This window comes from Myotis yumanensis, unplaced genomic scaffold (assembly GCF_028538775.1).
Source record: "Myotis yumanensis isolate MYYU_CA2020_CCGP unplaced genomic scaffold, mMyoYum1.0.hap1 SCAF_3, whole genome shotgun sequence".
Classification (NCBI taxonomy): domain Eukaryota; kingdom Metazoa; phylum Chordata; class Mammalia; order Chiroptera; family Vespertilionidae; genus Myotis; species Myotis yumanensis.
Genome location: NW_027223754.1, coordinates 132,989,713 through 133,009,797, shown reverse-complemented (window position 1 = coordinate 133,009,797; position 20,085 = coordinate 132,989,713). Strand labels below are relative to the sequence as shown.

General features: G+C 36.5%; 1 protein-coding gene across 1 annotated transcript in view; it reads right to left on the bottom strand.

The window, feature by feature from the left end:
* The window catches only part of RASSF9 (Ras association domain family member 9), a 29,840-nt gene extending 12,454 nt beyond the window's left edge, over positions 1–17,386 (bottom strand). Inside the window, exon 1 of the mRNA XM_070407606.1 lies at positions 17,085–17,386. Coding sequence (XP_070263707.1) covers positions 17,085–17,131 — 47 coding nt within the window. The 5' untranslated portion in view covers positions 17,132–17,386. The remainder of the gene's footprint in view (positions 1–17,084) is intronic.
* Positions 17,387–20,085: the final 2,699 nt, after the last annotated feature.

Genomic DNA, 20,085 nt, shown 5'->3' with positions numbered 1-20,085 from the left:
TACAAGCTATGCCCTTCAAATTTTTAGTTAACCTCAAAACACATTTATATTCCTCAAAAGATAAAAGTTTATTTTTCCCTAATATCACATCACTATGCAATCCAAAGTGATATCAAAAAACAGTCAGAATTAAATATCTGTTATTTGTTTATGTGTCCTGTATTATTCTGATCCAGCTGGACACAGATTTTAATCCCAAATAAATTATCCATTTTGAGTTAGGATATATGAATTTTTATGAGTTGCTTTACCATTCATTTGTCAAAGGAACAATAATTTTAGCAAATGTGAATAAATGCTGAGGATAAAATTATATGGAAGATAAGATTATCCTCATCTTCAGGAATTTGTCATACAGCTAGGAGAGAGAAAAGATATCTCAGAGAGAGATTTTAAAATTTTAAGACCATGTTAAACACTTTTTAAAATTATGAGATATAATCTGTACAAATATGTTATAAAGTTTCAAAAAATAAAAAAGTAATGGCAATAATAAAAGTTAAGTAATATTGAATGCATAATAAAAATGACATAGAAGTTGACCTCAATGTCTTCAATTCATTCTGAATTCCCATAACCCTTTGTAGAATGTCTGATTACATTAAAGAGCCTCAAGAGATTTAATTGATGCTGATTTTGGAAACTGTCTATAAGAAGACCCTTTGACATTGTGATTTAATATGATTATGTGTGGGCCTGGTAGTTAGGAACAGGTACTTAAAAACTAATAAAGTGACTGGGGAGAAGAACAGTGGAATCTGTGTAAAAGGATCCACTGGATAACAAACATTTATTGAGTGCTTAATATGTACCAGACATGGTTATACATATAAACTCATTTAATTTTCATCACAACCCTATCAGATAGGTCCTATTGTCAAACTCATTTTACAGATTAGGAAACTGAGGAACAACAGATTAAGTACTTGCTCAATACTACCTTCAGGTAATAAGTGGGGGGAAATAAAGATAACAAGGAAATAAAGAAAATAAGGATAATATGGATAAATAAGAATTGAATAAAGTCATTGATCAACTCTATTAAGTCTAATATAATGATCAACATATTTCATTGTTTTCTCTTCGAAAACAAGATAGGAAATCTGAGTCAGATACATGAACCTATTCAGAAACAGGTTTAACTTAGTTGACCTTCTTGGTATGACATCTCACAAAATTCATGACTTACAGGAAACATTTGCAATGCACAAATTCAGCGATTTTCTTTACTATATGAAATAAGATGTTGTTTTTCTCACAATAAGCCACCAGTATTTAATAAAAAAATTAAAACAACATTTCTCTCATGTAACCAAAGCATGAAATATACATTATATACTAGTGGCCTGTTGCACGAAGATTCACCGCAACAGCAAGGATTGGCTTCTCCACTCAGGCTGCTCCCAGCCCCTCCCTTTTTTTTTTTTTTTCAGCTCCTCGAGTGGAGGCCAGGGCAGGCTGGAAGCCTGGGTCAGCCCTGGTGATCCAGGCCCCCAGCCACTCCTTGAGCAGAGTCCAGGGCCTGTGGGAAGCTTGGCTTCCTCCATCGCCAGGAGCAACCCAAGCCTCCTGCTCGCCCCAGCTCTGTGGCCGCTGCCATCTTCAGTCATCTTCAGTCTTCGCTCCGCACCTGTGTATGCAAGTTAACCGCCATCTTTGTTGGGTTAATTTGCATAGTCACTCTGATTGGCTGGTGGGCGTTGCAGAGTGACACCAATTTGCATGTTTCTCTTTTATTAGTGTAGATATGGTATATAGTCATGGGTTCTCTTATATAAAACATTCTAATTTTTGAAAGAATAGATGTTGAATAACAACCTAAGAGAGAGTTTCAGGTTTCTTTATGTCTCAGAGAATTGTTCATGAATGTTATTTTTTTGTCTAAGGTATTGTGTGTTTCCCATTCTTTCAGCCTTTAAAAGTTATGTTGACTTTTTAAATCTATTTGAAGTTTGTTTTGGCTATTTTCTGTACTTAAAAATTGATCACCTCAGGAAGACTGATGGCATTTGGGGTAAAGCAAATATACTACAGGACACAATAGCCCTAGATAAGGCACCTTGATATGCTGAGTATTTTTAGCTTACAGAGGGAGAAAATGGGAGAAGCAGGAAGTTCATTCAGACTTTCCACACACGCCTCTTTCATGAAACAGGTCATAACACCCTTACGCGAGAAGTGCCCTCCCTACACCTGGAGGGAATGAGCACCGTTATCTCTGAAGACAGAATAACAAGAAGAATCCAACAGACATGACTTTCCAAGTTGCCTCCAGTTTACTACATTACCTGTCGCTCTTTATCAAAGCTACCATAAAAATATGCAGGTTTAACCTTTTTTTTTCTCTTCATTTCCTTAGAAAGGCTCCCAAGTCATATAAAACTTACAATAAATGTGTGTGCTCTTTTCCTGTTATTTTGTGTCAGTTTAATTTTCAGACCTACCCAGGGACCTCAAGAAGGTTGAGGAATTTTTTTTCTCCCCTACACTGTACATAAAATTGAAAAGGGAATGTTAAATGACCATTTTGATTGTCTTTCTTTAAAGTGTGTGAGTGTGTGCATACACACACACACACACATACACACACACACTCTAAAGTTTATTAAAATTAATAAAGCAGGCAAATAGGGAGGCAGTTCTGGGCCACAAGCTCACTCTGGTTATTTTACCCAGAGTGTGGCAAGTGGCTTCTGAAGTCACATTTTGGGGACCACAGTGCTGTCGTCTGTGCAAGAGAAAATCACACAACCTTTGAGCCATAAAGAATGCGTCTTTCTCAGGTCACTAAAAAAATTTGAATCACTGTTTTAATAAATGAAGCATGAAAGTAGTTCTATCAAATAGTTTTCACTAAACATAAACCATTAACTTTTATTGTAATAGTTTTCAAATTGGGGTCCTTCAGAAAATATCCTATACATAACTGCAACAGTGAAAAATAATAATTTAAGACACACTGAAAATTAAAATTTCATATATATGTATATATGCAAATCTTTAGAAAAATTCACTATTATATGCTCTATTAATGGCAGCTTAATTTTCTAGAAAGTAATAATATATGCCAGTCATGGAGGATAAGGAAAACCCTAGATGTTCCATAAACTGCAGGGTAGCTCTAATACATAATTCCCATTCACAGAGAAAAGGGAAGGGAATGTGTAAAGAATGTGTATTGGAGACTACTGAGGGTTAAGTAAACTAAGCTCATAGTTCAGATTCCAGAAATTGATTATAATCAAAATGCAAATATTTAACATGTTGTATTTGCCAAATGAAATGCTGAGAAAATATTTAATCTCATTGGAAATTCTAGTGCTTACTTCCCAGTGTTACCTGTACTAGCAAACACCTAAAGTTGCTTATTGATTTGCACTTTGTAGAGAAATATTTCATAAAGCAAAGGATAAGTATATTTATTAAAGGAAAATTCCCTAGCCTGAGTATTTAGTGTAATGATTGCTGTAGTTATATCAGCGATTAGCATTTGTTTTCCTTTTGGCAGCTAAGTCCACAATTGGTTTTGGTTCTCAGTGAAATATATTCCCTAGTGGTGATGATTTTCAGCTTGTATCTGCCTGCAGCCACCTGCTCTTCCCTCTCTAAATGTATTCTCAGATATGTTGGCATATTTGAATGGCACTAGAACTATGTATGAATTTGAATTATACAGTAGGATAGCTGAAGGCACCAGATAAGCTTCTTTATCCCTGATTTTCTGAACATACTTTGTAATAAACTGTAATAAAATATGACCTCCAATTGGAAACTTATCTAAAATAATTAGCTATTCACATTAGTCATAAATAAATTACCTAAAGGGAAACAATAAATTAGTAACTTGTAGAAACAGGAATATACGAGGACCTGTCATATAATTTTGTTAAGGAAAAGGAGATACTTGAAAACATCATCTATAAGAGAAAAACACTGGTTATCTATATCAAAAGTATCCATTTACTGGTTATCTATATCAAAAGTATCCATTTACTTCCCAATATCTTAAACTCTTTAATATGCTCTGAACTTCACTGCCTCCACCTCCTCGAGGACTTTGCTTTATGGTTTATTCATTCTTAATCTCTTTTTATCTTCTCCCTTTTCCTCTGGTTCTTCCTACTACCCTGTCACATAGCCTGGATATGAGTTGACCACATATTCCACTCAGTTATCTTTCTTTACCAATAGCAACCCACAGTTACTTTCTCTAGTTCATCACTTTAGAGAAGCAACAACCCACCATAATAAAATGACTTCCACCCTTTCCCACCCCGAACCAACACAATTCTTGTTTATCAGAACTCTCCTAACTGTCAAACCCAATAGCCATTTTTGGCCCTGATCTGACTTGACCTCTTTGTTACATTATGCATTGTGACCTTTCTCTTCCATTCTTGCAGCAATCCATTGCTTGACTTCTTGACTGCACTCTCCATGGTTCTTCCTTTACCTTTCTAGCTCCTCCGTCTCAGTTCCTGCATGGGCCTCACTTCCTCTGCACATTCTGCAGATGTAGGTGTCATGCAGGAATGGCTACAGATCCTTCGCAGCTGAACCGAGGCTGTTGTTTGATGAAAAAGCCTGAGATAAAAGACTATATGGAGAGAGACCCAGCCATGTGTTGTCCCATCTGACCCTAGTCCTCAGCCAACCCACTGCTCAGGAGACAGCCAGGTGAAACCAGAAGAACCATCCAGTTTATCAACAAAATCTTGACAAATAATAAATTTTTGTTTTGAGCTACTAATTATTAGGATGTTTTATTATTCAGTGATAACTGATATAATTGGCATCCCCCAGGTTTCCATGACTCACTTATTGTTTCACTATACACATTTTATGAGTGACTGTAATATCGCCCACAAATTTATCAGCCAAGTGTATGATAATAGTTCCCAAATCCAATTATTTTGCCCTTGAATTCCAGACCCATGTTCCCAATTTCCTTTCTTTGCATATTTACTTGATATTTACATATGTATAGCCCAAGGCACTTCAAGTTTGACCAATCAAAAACTAATTCATCATCCAATCCTATCATATCCCAAACTATTCCATCTCCTGATTTCCCATCTAACTGAATGTAATCATTATCCCCGTGTCCCTTTTTCAAGCTTGAAAACTGGATGTCTTCCTCAATTCTTTTCTCTCTCTCTCATCCCCAGGAATATTATTCTTCCTTCCAAATGTCGCAAATATGTGCCCTCATTTCTATGATTACTACTTCAATTCAGACAACTCTATTTTACAATAGATTACTGTAGTAAGCTATTACAAATTATATTATAAACTCCTGCCCACTTCACATTTGTGCACCATAATATTGCCAGACTTCCCTTTTAAACTGCAAACTAATTGTGTATCTTCCTTAATTAAAATTTTAAATAGCTTCCAAGTCCTTTATTTTTAATCTCTTTACCTCTCTTCCTCTCTATTTCACCCTTTCTCCTTTCTCTATCTCTCATGCAAACCTCCCCCATTCAGCCTCCCTCTCCTGTCTGCTCCTAGGATTTCTTCTATGATCTGTTTTCCCCAACTCATAACCAAGCACATTCATCTAGCGATTCCTAACTTCTTGCTGATATCTGACAGGTCTAACATGAGGGCAACCTGACTTTTCACATATACCACCCTATGGATTACTAGACAGAATTGAACTATATCTGCCATATTTTTGTTTTCACTCTGGGCTTTTCTACTATTTGTTCCCTTTGTCTGAAAAACCCTTCTACCTCCATCTCCATTGGATTAACTCTTGCTCTACTTCAAATATTGCTTCCTCTAGGAAAATTCCCTTACCTTCTCTGAATACCTACCCTCCACCACCTCAGACTGAAATGAGTTTGCATTCTTAATGCTTCTACAGAACCCAGTGACTTTAAGTAATAGCATCTCTAACTTTTATTTTTTGGTAGTTTTTCAGTCAGGTCCTGGATTGAGTCTTTCATCTTTGAAGTCGAAGTGTCTAACATAGTAGATGTTATAAATGTTTCTTTTAATTTTTGGACTAGGGGTGGGGTGGTAGATGGGGATGTGGGATTATAATTGAGGTGGGAGACAAATGAAGGGAATTTCTCAATTAGGGTCTGGTGGTTACAACTGTCCCACCACCTGTTTTTGTAAATACAGTTTTCTTGGAACCATTCATTCACATTTAATTATCTATTGTCTACAGGTGTTTTCACACTACATTGACAGAGTTGAGTAGCTGCGAGGGTAAGATTATGGCCCCCAAACACTGAAATAAACTTAGTATGTGGCCTTTTACACACAAAAAAATTGCCAACTCCTGACCTAGACGAAGTCCCTGCACCAAAAATCTAGATTTTTATTTATTTAAATATGAAAACATTCTTTGAACTCCATTGTATACACAATGATTCTGTATCTGACTCTCTAAGGGATAAAAAAGGTAATAAACACAAAAAATTTGCAATCCCATAGAAGTGATGGCCCTGTTTAGAAGTAATTTCAACCAAAGGTAGTGACTGAAGGATCACTAAAGGGATGGTTACTAAATGCTCCCTGGAAGTTGGGCGGGTTTAATATAGGGTTAGTCAGCTTGAAAGCCCTCTCTGGGAAACCAGTGTGTTTTGTCTTTAAAGCCCCTTTCCAGGTGCGGTATGTTCCACATTAATCAGCCCCGTATGGACATCAGGAGGTATCGAAGCAGGTTGGATGAAAGGCTGCTTTCACAGTCCCATCTCAGGTGCAGCATGTCTCAACACCAGGTGGTTGGAGGTGGAATATTTGGAAACATTCAGATGATACCTTGCATTTTTTCACTCTTCACCCTGATGTTCTTCCCTCCCCAAATTAACCTTGCCATTTTTTCTGTTCCTCATGATGACACACTATATTCCCAATTACTCAGACCCAAAATTATTATCAGTGACTCTTTTTCTCCCATCCTGACACTTTCTACTGCCCTTACCAACTCAATTTTGAATTCCCCAAAATTCTGTCTCCCGAGTGAGCCCTAATAGTAACCAATATCTAAAATGTCTTGTTTCAAACAGTATTTGAAACAATAAATTGTTTCATTTATTGTTTGTTTATTATCTGCTGTTTACCACTGCACTACAAATTCAGTGGGAGTAGAGACCTTGACTATCTCATTATAAAATAACATATGGCACATATTAGGAAGTAAATATTTATTGTTGAATACATAAATTTTATTATGATACTTTAAAATGCCTGCCTTGCATTTTAATTATTTATGTATGTCTGTGTGTCCACTAATCAGCAAAATTCTTTCAAAGTATGATCTATATCTGATTCATCTTTACTCTCTCATAATGTGTGGGGTTCATTTAATATTTCTGTATTTTTAAAAGTCATCAAATAACCATCATTTTGTGTCACAACAAGCCAGATATATACAAGTAGATGCCAAAAATGACAGAGTGGGATAGTTCATGAATGTTTTGTTTTTAGGTGCCAAGATAGATAAAGCAATACAAAAGTCTACCTAGACTTCATAAAGCATTACATAGTGCAAACTGCCATTTTACTTAATCCTCTAAACTGTAATTACAGCAAAAAAAAAAAAAAAAAATAGAACCACTGAAAATAATCAGCATTTAAAAAAAGTAAGTTGGTCTAAGATTCATGCCTATTTTAGTAGTCCTAGGAATAAATTCTTTCACTTTCAATACTAGAGTAGACAAGCAGACAGTCAAGAAACCAAAGTGTATATGTCCTGGTCCCATTGCAGTACGGGCTTTTTCTAATTGTGTAAAGCTCTTTTCTTCATGTGAGATTATAGTTATTATATGTCTAACTGGTGGAAACAGACATGGTTTTAATAGCATCTCTCGAGCTTCCAGGCAAATGTAAGGTCTTATGTGCAGAGCTGAAAATAGGTATCCTCAGACTCTACTATGAAAGACTGTGGTCTCCCCAAATTAATGCCCTGCTACTAGATCATAAGTACCCTCAGTTATCCATACTTCAGGGAATTCCAGGAGGGTTGAAAAAAGTCCGAGTAAATGAGGAGCATTAGAGTAACCAAAGGCACTTGAGGTGACTATCAATGTCCTAGTCATTGGTTGAGAAAAAAGCATACACTGTGCAGTATACCAATAAGCCGCAGACACAAAACTCCTATCGTTTGCTGAAGTTAGACCACTATATGCATTAATGGAATTCAACTCCAAGAGATCCACACAATAGTAGAATAACTCAATTCTATGAACTGATAATCTGACCTATTTAATATGATTATTAGAATGAATAGCAATTAACTACAGTTGACTATAAGTCTAATACGGTTTGTCATAAACACATCTTTAACATTTTTCTATACACTTCTTCAATTGTAAATGTTGTTTTCTACTAACATAACCAAGATTATGGATTGTCGCCACACTAATCGTATTTCTGCCTGCTTCCGGATTCCTCTTTTTTGATTATCCTATCTGAGTCAGTCTTAGCTTTGGGTGATTCAGCCCCCTCCTACATACTTTATACATCTTATTGTGTTCCCTTCTCTTGTCCAAGCCTGTCACCTAACTGTGGGAGTTTAATAAATGCTAATTATGATGATGCTCTTTTTGTTTTCCTGTACCTCCATTTACTTCTCTGTTATATACTTCCACTTCAAAAACATTTATTGAGTACCTACTCTACAGAAAAACAGCCTTCTCTAACTCCAAGATACTAAGCTTTCATTTTCTTAACTGTCTGATAAAGATTGTGCTTTTATCTACCCTGTCAAAGGTAGTCTCCCATGAAAGAGTGAATTAAAAATAAGTTCATTCATGAGATTTGAACTATAATGCTGTTTTCTCAATTAGGAGTTTAATCTCTTAGGAATGGAGGTGTGTCTTTGCATGTCTGGTACAATACCAAATCCAGAGTTTACCGGTCTGAAAGAAATGTAATAAAAAAGATAACTACTCTAAGGATTTTTTTAAAAAAGGTAACTACTCATAACATTCATGTATTTGTATTACTAAATTTAAAATTATGGTTAGCAGATAGCAAATACTCAATAATTCTTAGATATTTTAGATAAACAAAATAATTTATAAACTAATCACATGTGATTATAAGTAGAAATAAACACATTTGACTTTTACCATAATGCTACCTTTTATGGTGGAGGCTATGTGACAATGCATCACATGTCTTAGGTAAAATGAAATCACACTAAAATAAATTTCTTCTTATAATTCTATTTTCTAAAGTAATCTTGAAAAGCTAAGCAAAGGGGACAAGAGAATTAAACTCTAATTTGCAGAGGGTTATTTAGAATTATAGAAGCTTAGACATTATAGGGACCTTAAATATTCAATCTCTCTTTTTATTAAAGGTAAGGTTAAAATATTTAAACTATGTACCCCTTCTTTTTATCAAAACTTCACAAAAACAATAAGGAAATATCCCTTAACTATGTTATGCATTGCAAAATCATTAATGGTCTTACAATTTGGCTCAAAAAAGTGTGAGGATTAAACCTAAAAGATGTCAGAATTCATATTTTCATCAGGATTCAGAGATAGTTTTATATAACATTTATAGATTCATTTTTAATTTTATTAATTAATTTATAATCAACTTCTCTATATCCAAGGAGGAAAAGAAATCAGTGGTGATACAGAAGTTTTAGAGTGTCCAGATTGACATTTCAAAACCCAAAATATCACACCATGTTTAATTATTAAATAGCATTTTTAATCCAACAGGACTGAACAAGGAATAAGTATTTATTGAGATTTTATTATCTGCTAGTATTGCATTGTCTTTAACATAAAATCGGATTTCTTGATGGTTTAGGATTAAGTCTATTTTAGAGATGACAAAATTTAGTCCAAAATAAGCCATATACCACAATGGTTAAAAGCATGAATTTAAATCCTGCCTCTGCCACTTAATTGTTGCACTCCTCTGTGTCTTTATTGCCTTACATGTAGAATAGAGAAAATAATAGCTCCTTCTTCACATCATTATTTTAAGTATTATGTAAATTATTTAAAGCAGTTCTTGGCACATCATGTTATAAAAAGTATTAGCAGAGGTGGATTTACCCTGAAACTAATGAAACTTAAGCATAAGGGCTGCCTTATTTGCACAGTGGCCTTCCAAGACCCCAGAATGACCTTAGCAATATTTTTATTCATAATTGTGTATTATTTCCTTAAAGAGCATGTCCTCTAATTGTCAAACTTGGATTTACCTTTACATGTTGTTGTTGTATTAGAAAGATTAAGTATTTGCCACAGGGCATACAATTAGTAATAGCATATCTGAGATATGACATAAGGTCTATGTAAATAAAAAGCTGGAACTCTTAATCAAGATATTTTTCTTCCTAACATTTTCCCTTTGTCTCATAACTGTGATTATCTTATACAAAGAGCATAAATTATCATTTCATGTGAGAAAATAAATGTTTCACAATCATATTTTGCTCTTATCTAAAAAGAAAGAGAAAATGCTCACATTTAGCAGTGGTGTATAGAGTAGCCATCCACCATTGTCTGTCAAACCTCACTCACACATACTCAGTTGTGTTCAAGGAGAAGAAGTTGAATATGAGTATCACTGGTGAAGAATGTGTTACCTTGGTCTGTTTGCTACCAAAAGCCAAGCCATATTTCTAAAATATCTTTTACAGCATTTTTGTCAGATATAACCCTTCACCATTTGACAGAAAGGAGGTGTTGAGCCTAGGATCAGAGATATAAAGAGGTGAACCTAATGAACAAAATAAATTGATGAACAAAATAGATGCAGGGACATAGAAGCATGAAACAGACTGTGGAATATCAGAGGGAAGACTGGGTGTGGATGAGTGGGTGAGGAGAGATCAACCAAAGAACTTATATGCACACTAGGGACCCACTGCAAGAATTCGTGAACCTTGAAAGGAACTGTGGGCCGTGAGGCTGCGGTGGGCACAGGGGTGGGGCTCGGCCCATCCTCTGTGCCCATGCCAGGCCCCTCCTGTTATGGCCTCCAGTCCCGTGTCTGCTGGCAGCCCTGCTCCTGCCTCTGCAGCTCCCACGCACTGATGACGCCAGTCCTGCTCACACCTGCTGATGGTGCGGAGCGACTGGGGCCAGCGCCAGCAGTGGTGTGAGTGGCAGCTGCCAGCCCCAATCGCCCCTCAGGAGCAGAGGGAGGTGGAGAAGCCCTGAGGGGCAATTGAAGCTGGCAATTGCTGCTTGCACCCGCTGACAGTCCTGAGCGAGCGGGGCCAGCGCCGGGCACTGGCAGTAGGTGCGAATGGCGGCTCTGGTGCCGGCAGCAGGTGCTAGCAGGGCCAGTGCTGGCAGCATGTGTGAACTTTGGATGGGACCACGGTGCACGGGAGCAAAGAATTTTCAGTAATCACCAGAGGCTTGCCCGGATAACAGCAACTGGTGCCCCACCTTGGCCTGGCACCCCTGCTCACCTGCTCCATAATCCCACCACAACCAATGACCACCATGTTCTGCGCTCTGCCGCCTGATGCTGACGCCTTCCATGTTCCGTGTGTGCCCCCGGGTGGTCAGCACACGTCATAGTGACCGGTTGTTTGGTTGTTCCGCCATTCGGTCTATTTGCATATTAGCCTTTTATTATATCGGACTAGAGGCTTGGTGCATGAATTCATGCACGGCCGGGGAGAAGGGCTATGGGAGGTTGGCCGCCAGCCCTGCCCCTGATCAGGGCCCAATGGGGGCTAGGCCAGCCGAGTGGGGGCTGCGGGGAGTCAGCTGGCCCCACCACTGATGGGGGAGTTGCTGATCAGGTTGGTTGGCCAGCCGCAGTGTGTGTCATAGGGAACAGATGTTCTGGGCATTCTGGTCATTCTGGTCACTTGGCTTTTATAAATATAAATATAGATATGCATAGTCCATGGACACGGACAATAGTGAAGTGAAGGCCTGGGAGGAGTGGGTATGGGTTGGAGGGGGTCAATGGAGAAAAGAAAGGGGGGGAACATCTGCAATACTTTCAACGAGAAGGACAAATTAAAAACATTATTTAAAAAATTTAAATAGTTACATATTTTGAACTACTATTCATTCAAATGCAAAAAAAACCACCACAAATAAAAAAAAGAAGTCAACCTTGAATTTCTAGATTCATTCTTTAAGTTGCCCATGCATCAAACATACTGCTCTATTGCTGTGACCCAAGTTCTGTACAGAGATCAGCTATATTTGGAGAGTATATATTGAATCCATTTATTCAATCAACAAATATTTACTGAGCACCTATTCACTAGTTACCTAGAAAAAAACAAGATAAAGTCCTGCTCTCACTAAGCCTATATTCAATGAGAATTTTTATAGCTATTTTCAGTTACTTAATTTATAAAACACACACACACACATACAAAAAAACACACAACAAGAGGGCTTTATAGTCTGCAGATATAAGCCTTTCAGGATAATTTTCTTTGTCAGCATATTTAATTCTCATTGATTATCCTTATCCTTAAAACATCTTGTCAGTGCTAAGCATCTTCCCAAGGCTCTATTCAATTCACATAAAGTAATAACTTTACCCCTGCATGACTATTCACATTAGTAATTGCTTTACTTTATAATCAACAACTATGCAAACTTCCTCTAAAAAGTAGTATTACAACAGGCTCCACAGGAATGGAATCAAAATATATTTTAAATAATTGATTCTTGAGAAATCAATAGTATATGTGTTGTGTATATTTATTTAGCCAAAAAGATGTCTTTAAAAACTCCTAAGCAAACATACATTAAAAAATATTAGAACACAGAAATATGCTGAACTTTTGACTTTCACATGTACCTGGTGTAGATTATTGCCTCACTTCAGAAAACTAATAAGCTAGAGACAAAGAGATTGCTTTTCCAGAACTGGAATCCACATGCACCTGAAAGAGGTAAACTCATGCCCCCACTTCAACTTTCTTCCACCTTCGGAATTAAAATAAAGAGAGCCAAGTTCTGTGAATTACTTAAAGCTACTATCAAATTTCCTTATAAATAAAATCGTCAGCCAGCTACAGCATTTTTATAACGTTTTTTTCAAAAAAAATCCATTTAAGAGCTTTATACCTTAATGCTTCATGAATTAGTACAGGGCATAATAACACATCTTATGTAGTGGATTTTAAGTTGGCTTATAGTTGTTTGAGTAACAATTCAAGATTTAACCTAGAGCTCAATTTCACCACTGCTACTGTTCTCAGGATATTTTTGCCAGGAATAGAGCATTCCATTCATTGTTCTGAATGGGCTGTCTGCTGCCAACTAGTAACTACTTAAGTTACCAGGGAGTTTTTTTTTTCAGGAACTCCTGGGAACTAAGAAGATGTTCATACTCAAATATCTGGCATTTCTCAATCCAGTTTTGGGACCATTTTAAATATTCATTGTAGGTCAAACAAAACATTACATAATAACTTCCCATTCTGCAGAATTCACGAATTACCATACTTCTAATTACAAAGGGAAAATATCTATCCTGCCAGCAAAACTTAATTCTTCTAACCACAAAACTTAATTATTCCTTCTGATGAAGCATTCATGGCATGATGTACTTATGGGAGCAATATAAAGCACCTGGTTTTAAAAAGCTTAGCAGATATGTTCTAATTGATTCAAAAGCAAGTTTAAATGCAGATTTCATGTATCAACTATAAACAAGATAGCTGTATTTTTTTTCTAATATATTTATTACAAGAACATTTTTGGAGACTTTTAATTTCAAGTTGGTATTAAGACAATATTTCTTATCACCTGCGATAGACATATATCCATAGGTACAGGGAAAGCCAAAGGAAAGGCAAAAGTGGACTAACTAGTGCTTAACAATAATTATAAGGCCATGTTAACCAGATTAGATCCTATCATAATCACTGTTAATTTCCTTTTACAAATCACCTAAATAAATATTCTATTTTAAATTTCAAATAAACATATGGGATGCTGCTTTACTATGACAATTTTCTGCTTCTAGCAAAGTTTAGCAAAACGTCCAAGCAACTCTCTGACCTCAAATTTTATTAATGAAAACCCCAAGGAATCACAACTCACAACCAAGTATCCCTAAAAGCTTTACTAGTGGCATTCTACTTCACTGAACTTTTTAAAAAAGTTGCTGGTTGCTATTTAGTAGCAATATTTTTTAAAACAATCATTATTTTGACCATCAAATCTAATATAAAAATGATCAGGATCACAAATGGAACCTATGAGAACACTTGAAAAGGCTAATAATTTAAATCCCATTACTAAATGTCCATATGAATGCCAAGTCAAGTTGGCTTCACTATTTGCTTCTTTGGCTTTTATATGAGAAACAATATCTATCTAGTGACTTTTAGAAAGCACTTACAGAATCTTAGTTTATTGAAAAGAAAATATCTAGAATCTCCAATATTTTTATTCTTCATGTTGAACAAGAAGTTGCATAAGGTCTTCATGGATCTTTAGGATTCAGTCACAGAATATTCTATTATTCTGGAACCAAAAAAAACGGCCCATCTTCTGAGACTAAAAGCTCTTCTGAAAATTACTCTCGCTATTAAATACTAATGAGTTAGAAAAATGTTAAAGATTAATTCTGATTGTAAACAAATAATTTTATGTTGGCTCCACTTCTTTTATTTATATGCAACATAGAACTGGAAAGCATAAAAAGTTTGCTGGCCCACAGACAATCATTTTGTGACCATATATTTTATTCTCAAATTTCCTGCATACTGTTTCCTAAAATTTTTTAATTATTTTTTTAAATTTAGAAGATGATCTGGTAGGGTAAGATTAACTTCGTGGCCAAATCCATATAATTATTTGTCTATTTCCCTGGGTTTTGCATTATATCAAATATCAACCAGGTTTTTTCTTGTTTTTTGTTAATCCTCACCCAGGGATATTTTCTCCATTGATTTTTAGAGAGAGTGGAAGGGAGGAAGGTGGGGGAGGGGAATAAGAGAGGAACAGGTGGAAAAATGAAACAGAAGAAAACAAAAATATATCATCAATAGCAATACTAAACACTGAAAAAATAAATACAAAATAATTATATTTCAATACTCTATATGGCTTATTTACTGCTTAGTTTGAAATACCCCTATTTTTACAGACTCGACTACCACTGTGGTTTAAATTTTTCTTAAGGGTTAGAAAAATACAAAGTTGTAAACAGAAGCTCTTAATTATAAGAGGAAAATATCACTTACCACCTTTGCGAAAACACATTCATAATAAAGCATCTCCTTTTGGAGCACCATTCCATTTACTCAGAGAAACTTGAAATACTATGAAACTCCTCATTTTTTATTGTTCTTTCCACTTTTTCATAATTTTGCATAGAAAATGTTATATTAAAAATGTTTCTATACTCACCTCCTTGAACGAAAATTAGTTTTATGGGCAGAGTAGATGGAGCAGTAGCAAAACTGAGGTAATGAAAGTGGACACGTATTCCCCTGAGGGAAACTCAGAGGGGTGTGTGCAAAGCCTTCTTGCACAGTTATTTAGCATACCAATGACAGAATTCTTGAATTTATAATAAAAAAAAAACAAAAGACAAACACACGCGCATGCACACAACAATCCTAAACTACCTGGGAAGTATTCAAAATATCAGTATGGCAGAAATATATCTTGTCTTATAAAACCATCAACTTTCCCAAAGAAATTTCTATATATTTTGACAGCATTAAAAAAAACCCATACTCATAAATAATGCTACTGAATAATTATTTTAAACGTAGTAAGGATTTTATTTTGAAAAGGGGAGTATTTTAGAATTTTTTTGCATGTATAAGATACAAACCTATTTTTGATAACCATCACTAACATTTTTTTAAATAATACCCAAATACATTTATTTATTTTAACACAGTTTTACCAATTACCAGATATATCATATTTGTGGTATATTGTAAGTTATTAGCAAATAAAACTGGTTCAGAAAATTTTATAGTATAAATTATTGCTGTTTTAGTTTCTTAAGCAAACTTAGTCAACTGAATCATGAATATATTTGGAATGAGTTAAAAACAGAATGTTTCAAATAGACATTCATATACAAATTAAACTATGGAGATTTACTTTAAAGTGGTATCACTCCCATATTGTTATGCAGACACTTTAAAATAATTGTATCATTTCCTACCATCTAATTGTATGCTTTTAAATTTACACAAGTAAATTACAAGTACAAACAGGCATGACTGAGAGAAGAGTTGTGGAAAAGCCTTTATGCCAAAATAAATATATTAAGAAGTAAAGCCCAGTATAAAATTATCCTCACATTTTTGGCATAGAGATGTAACATTGAAGGTGTTAATAAAACATTTAATAGGACTGAAACACACATATTGACTCAAAAAATCTGAGAGAGAAGAGAGAGAGAGAGAGAGAGAGAGAGAGAGAGAGAGGAGAGAGAGAGAGATGGAGGGAGAGACTGAGATAAAGAGAAATTATTTACACTATGGGAATTACAGGCTTGAAAGTGCAAAGGAAATCAAATCAAAGTAAAATATTAATAATAAGGATTAAGGAGGACAGCTGTTAGAATCCTCCTAAAACCACCCAAAGTTCTGAAACATTTGCTAAAGAACCAGTTCATGAAAAGTTTCTCTACAGAGTATTTTCCCTTCAGGAACTTTTCAAGTTTCAGGACTGCCCTACTTTAAGGAGAGCCAAAGCATTGTTTCAGGATTGTATCAGCAGCTGTGTTTTTCATTCTAATTAGTGGTTAATTAATTTTACTTATGTTTTCATAATAATTTAACTCTTCCAAAAACACATTAAATTTTTGTCTAAAACAAAATGAAACTTGCTAGCCTACTACTCTCAAATATGTAAAGCAACACAAAGAGAAATTTTGGTGATAGTGTGGTACAACGACTGGCCAAATGCGGAGGGAAATGAGTTAAAAAAAAAAAAAATGATTATTTTCAGCGATCCTTGCCCTGGCCACTGCAGTCACTGGTTCTGAAACAATATCCTCGCCAGTTAAGTACAAATACAAGACCTCACTCCCTAGGGCTCTGCCCCCGAAGAACAATTTTCACCAGAACCCAACTGCAGCAAACCACATACTTTCACACAAACTCCGGAGCACACACATTCGCTGGACTTTACCTATTTTTATGCCGAGTCTTGAGCAAGTTTCTTCCAAAGGGAGCCATGGTCGCCAGGTAATTGAAGAGCAAGGACTTAATCTCAAAGTTATCTGAGGATGGGAGGCAGGAGTGCCGGGTGTCTCTGATGAAGGGAGGCGGACTGGAAGCTTCCTGCTCACCTCCTTAGATGTCCCTGGCTTTCAGCTCATTAGCAGCAGGCGAAGGGAGCTGCTGGAAGTTGTGCAACTGCTGCTTAACTTTGAACTGCGGGATTGTTGTGGCTGCTGCACCTTTGGAGACCTGCCCAGCTTCAGCCTCGAAGAAAGCATTTGGAAGCAGGAAAAGAAAAAAAAAAAAAAAAAAAAGAGGGAGAGGAAGGGAGGGGGACTCTATTGTGTTCTGTACTTATTTGCAGACTTGCTAAACTTTAAGAACTGCCAACCCCGCGGGCAGGTTCATGCCCATGGAATGAGAATTCCACTTGGTTTGGAAACCCCCCTCCCTCCTTTCCACACCCAACCACACAAGGTGAGCTGAACACACATAAAAGGATTAACAGTAAATACCCCCACCTCCCAGCAGCTCCAGTCGGTGAAAATCATCTGATCTGGCAAGTGGGAGTGAGGGCCCAGAACTCTGCCTGCGGATTCCACACCGAAATCCCCTGCCCGGGGTGCCGGTGCCGGGAAGCGTGCGGGGAGGAGCGCAGCTGGAGACGCAGTGCGGGTGGTCACAGACTTCCCCGGGATCTCAGCCCCCCGGTTCCCACTTCTCAGAGCAGCCCCAACGCCACTCCTCACACTCTTCCAGGTCACCTTCCTTCCGAAAGGTGAAGCGCCAAAGGGCCCCTGACCTCAGCACCGGCCTGGGAACCAGTCGGGGTTTGCAGTCCGACTTCCCAGGGGTTTAAGCCTGCCCTAGCTCACCTTGGGCATTTCCTGGGCCTTTGGGGGCCTGGGAGTTTTAAGGAAGAGCCACATGTTTGTTCCCGCCCCTCATTCAACTGGGAAAGTGACAGGACGCGCCTGGAGGAATTTAGGGAACTTCAAGTGCGCAGTGGAGGTCGAGGGGTAGGCAGGCATCACCGGGTCCCAAGCTAGCTCGAACCCAGGGCCCGGGCAGCCAGCGTAGTGCCCCCTGAGCTCCCCTGCGCCCCACGAAGGCGTGGGAAAGCGGTGTGCGGAGACGAGGGCCTGCTGAGTTTTCCCAGGATATTTTTTTCTAGGATTTCCTGTCCCTAATCCCCTCCCTCCTGCCCCTCCTCCCACTCCTGGCGCAAAGCATCTAATCATTGGCTTCCTCAGCAAAGGGAGACAGGGAAAGAAGTCAAAGGGACTGTACCAGTAGGTTCACTGGAAATCAGACTTTAGGCTAGTGGGTCTCTGGACCCTGGCGGAGAGCATGATGGTTCACACTTTCTCTGGGAGCTCTAGCCTCATCCCCAACAACATCAAACAACGAAAAAAAGGAATCAAAAAATGACTATCCTTTTATATGAACTGATTTATAAAGGAATCTACAGAGCTCAAAATTTTCCTCCAATGTCTACCATCATAATTCTTCTCTAGTCCTCTATATTGTATAGCTATCTATATATACATATATGCAATTTATATATTATTTAAAATGTGTTATTTATTATTTTTAATGTACTTGTATATGCCATATATATATATATATATATATACATATATATATATATATATATAATATCCATCTTGGGTATACATCAGTTTCAGTTCTTGATTTTATTTTACAAGAGCATCACAAAAATTTTTGATTTAAACTATTGTGGATGATCACCCAGTTATTCTAAGTCGTTCTAAACACAATCACCTAAAGCTATACTGTTTACTTATTAATATAATGCCTGACATCAATTTGCAAAGAATTTTGTATTTACAAATACCTGTTTCCTGTAGTTTCGGTTCTCCACCCTTATTAAGATTATTTGTACAGACAGTTTTCATATAAAACTTTTTTCAATAAAGGAATTTTAATGAACAAGAGGAAACATTACATCTTTATTAGTATAATCTTATGTTGAGTTTCAAGTTAGCTCAAATGAGTCTCATTTATGATGTTGTTATTCCTCACATAAAATATTCTATTAATACTGTTCATGACAAGCTCTTTGATGTGTAAGAATTAAAACACAGGGTTAATGTCCCTCAGACATTAAAAGCTAAAAGGACTCACAACATGGGCACTAACATCTAAATAGAAAAATAAGCAAATAACAATTTTAAAAGAAAAGAACAAAACCATGTTTTTTAAAAAATCAACTTTACTAGTAAGCAGATATTGTATAGATAACTGAAAAAGAGATTTCATTTTGCATCTATCGAATTGCCTGATTTTTAAAAATGATGATGCTCAAGTCTATCAGTATGAATGTCAGAGTATACTACTCTACATGAGTAGTACAGATTGATAATATCCCTGATAGAAATGAATCTGGCTATGTACATCAATAACCTTCAAAATATTTAAACTCTTTTATTCAAGTTGATTCTCATAAGGAAATAATCAGAGTTTCATATAAAGGCCTATATTTATTGATATTCATTTGAGAACTAGATAAAATATTGTGTACAAGTGTTGACACAGAGTATTAGACAAAGTACTAATTTTTTTAAAACAGGGATTATAGGCCAACTCTGACTGCATGTCTTTGCAGTGATATCTTGGAGCATTGCATAGTTCCTCCCAAAGATGATTCACTTCTTTGGAAAAAGGCATTTTTTTAAACTTACTTTTTACTATTAGTTAGGCCCATACTCTGAAAACTTAGATGTTAAATTGAAAAACAAAAGAGTGAGTTGCAAATTATTTTTTGGGGGGTGCAATACAAATGATTTTTGACTAGTAGAATTATAACTCAAAAGGTTTCTATCCTCTTTTGAACAGCTTTATACTTCTGCTGTATTCCTCATTAATAAATTTAGCCAATCTCTGTTACTTGCCTACTATACATTTGTATGAGATTCATACATTTCAGATTTTTAAAACTTATACTT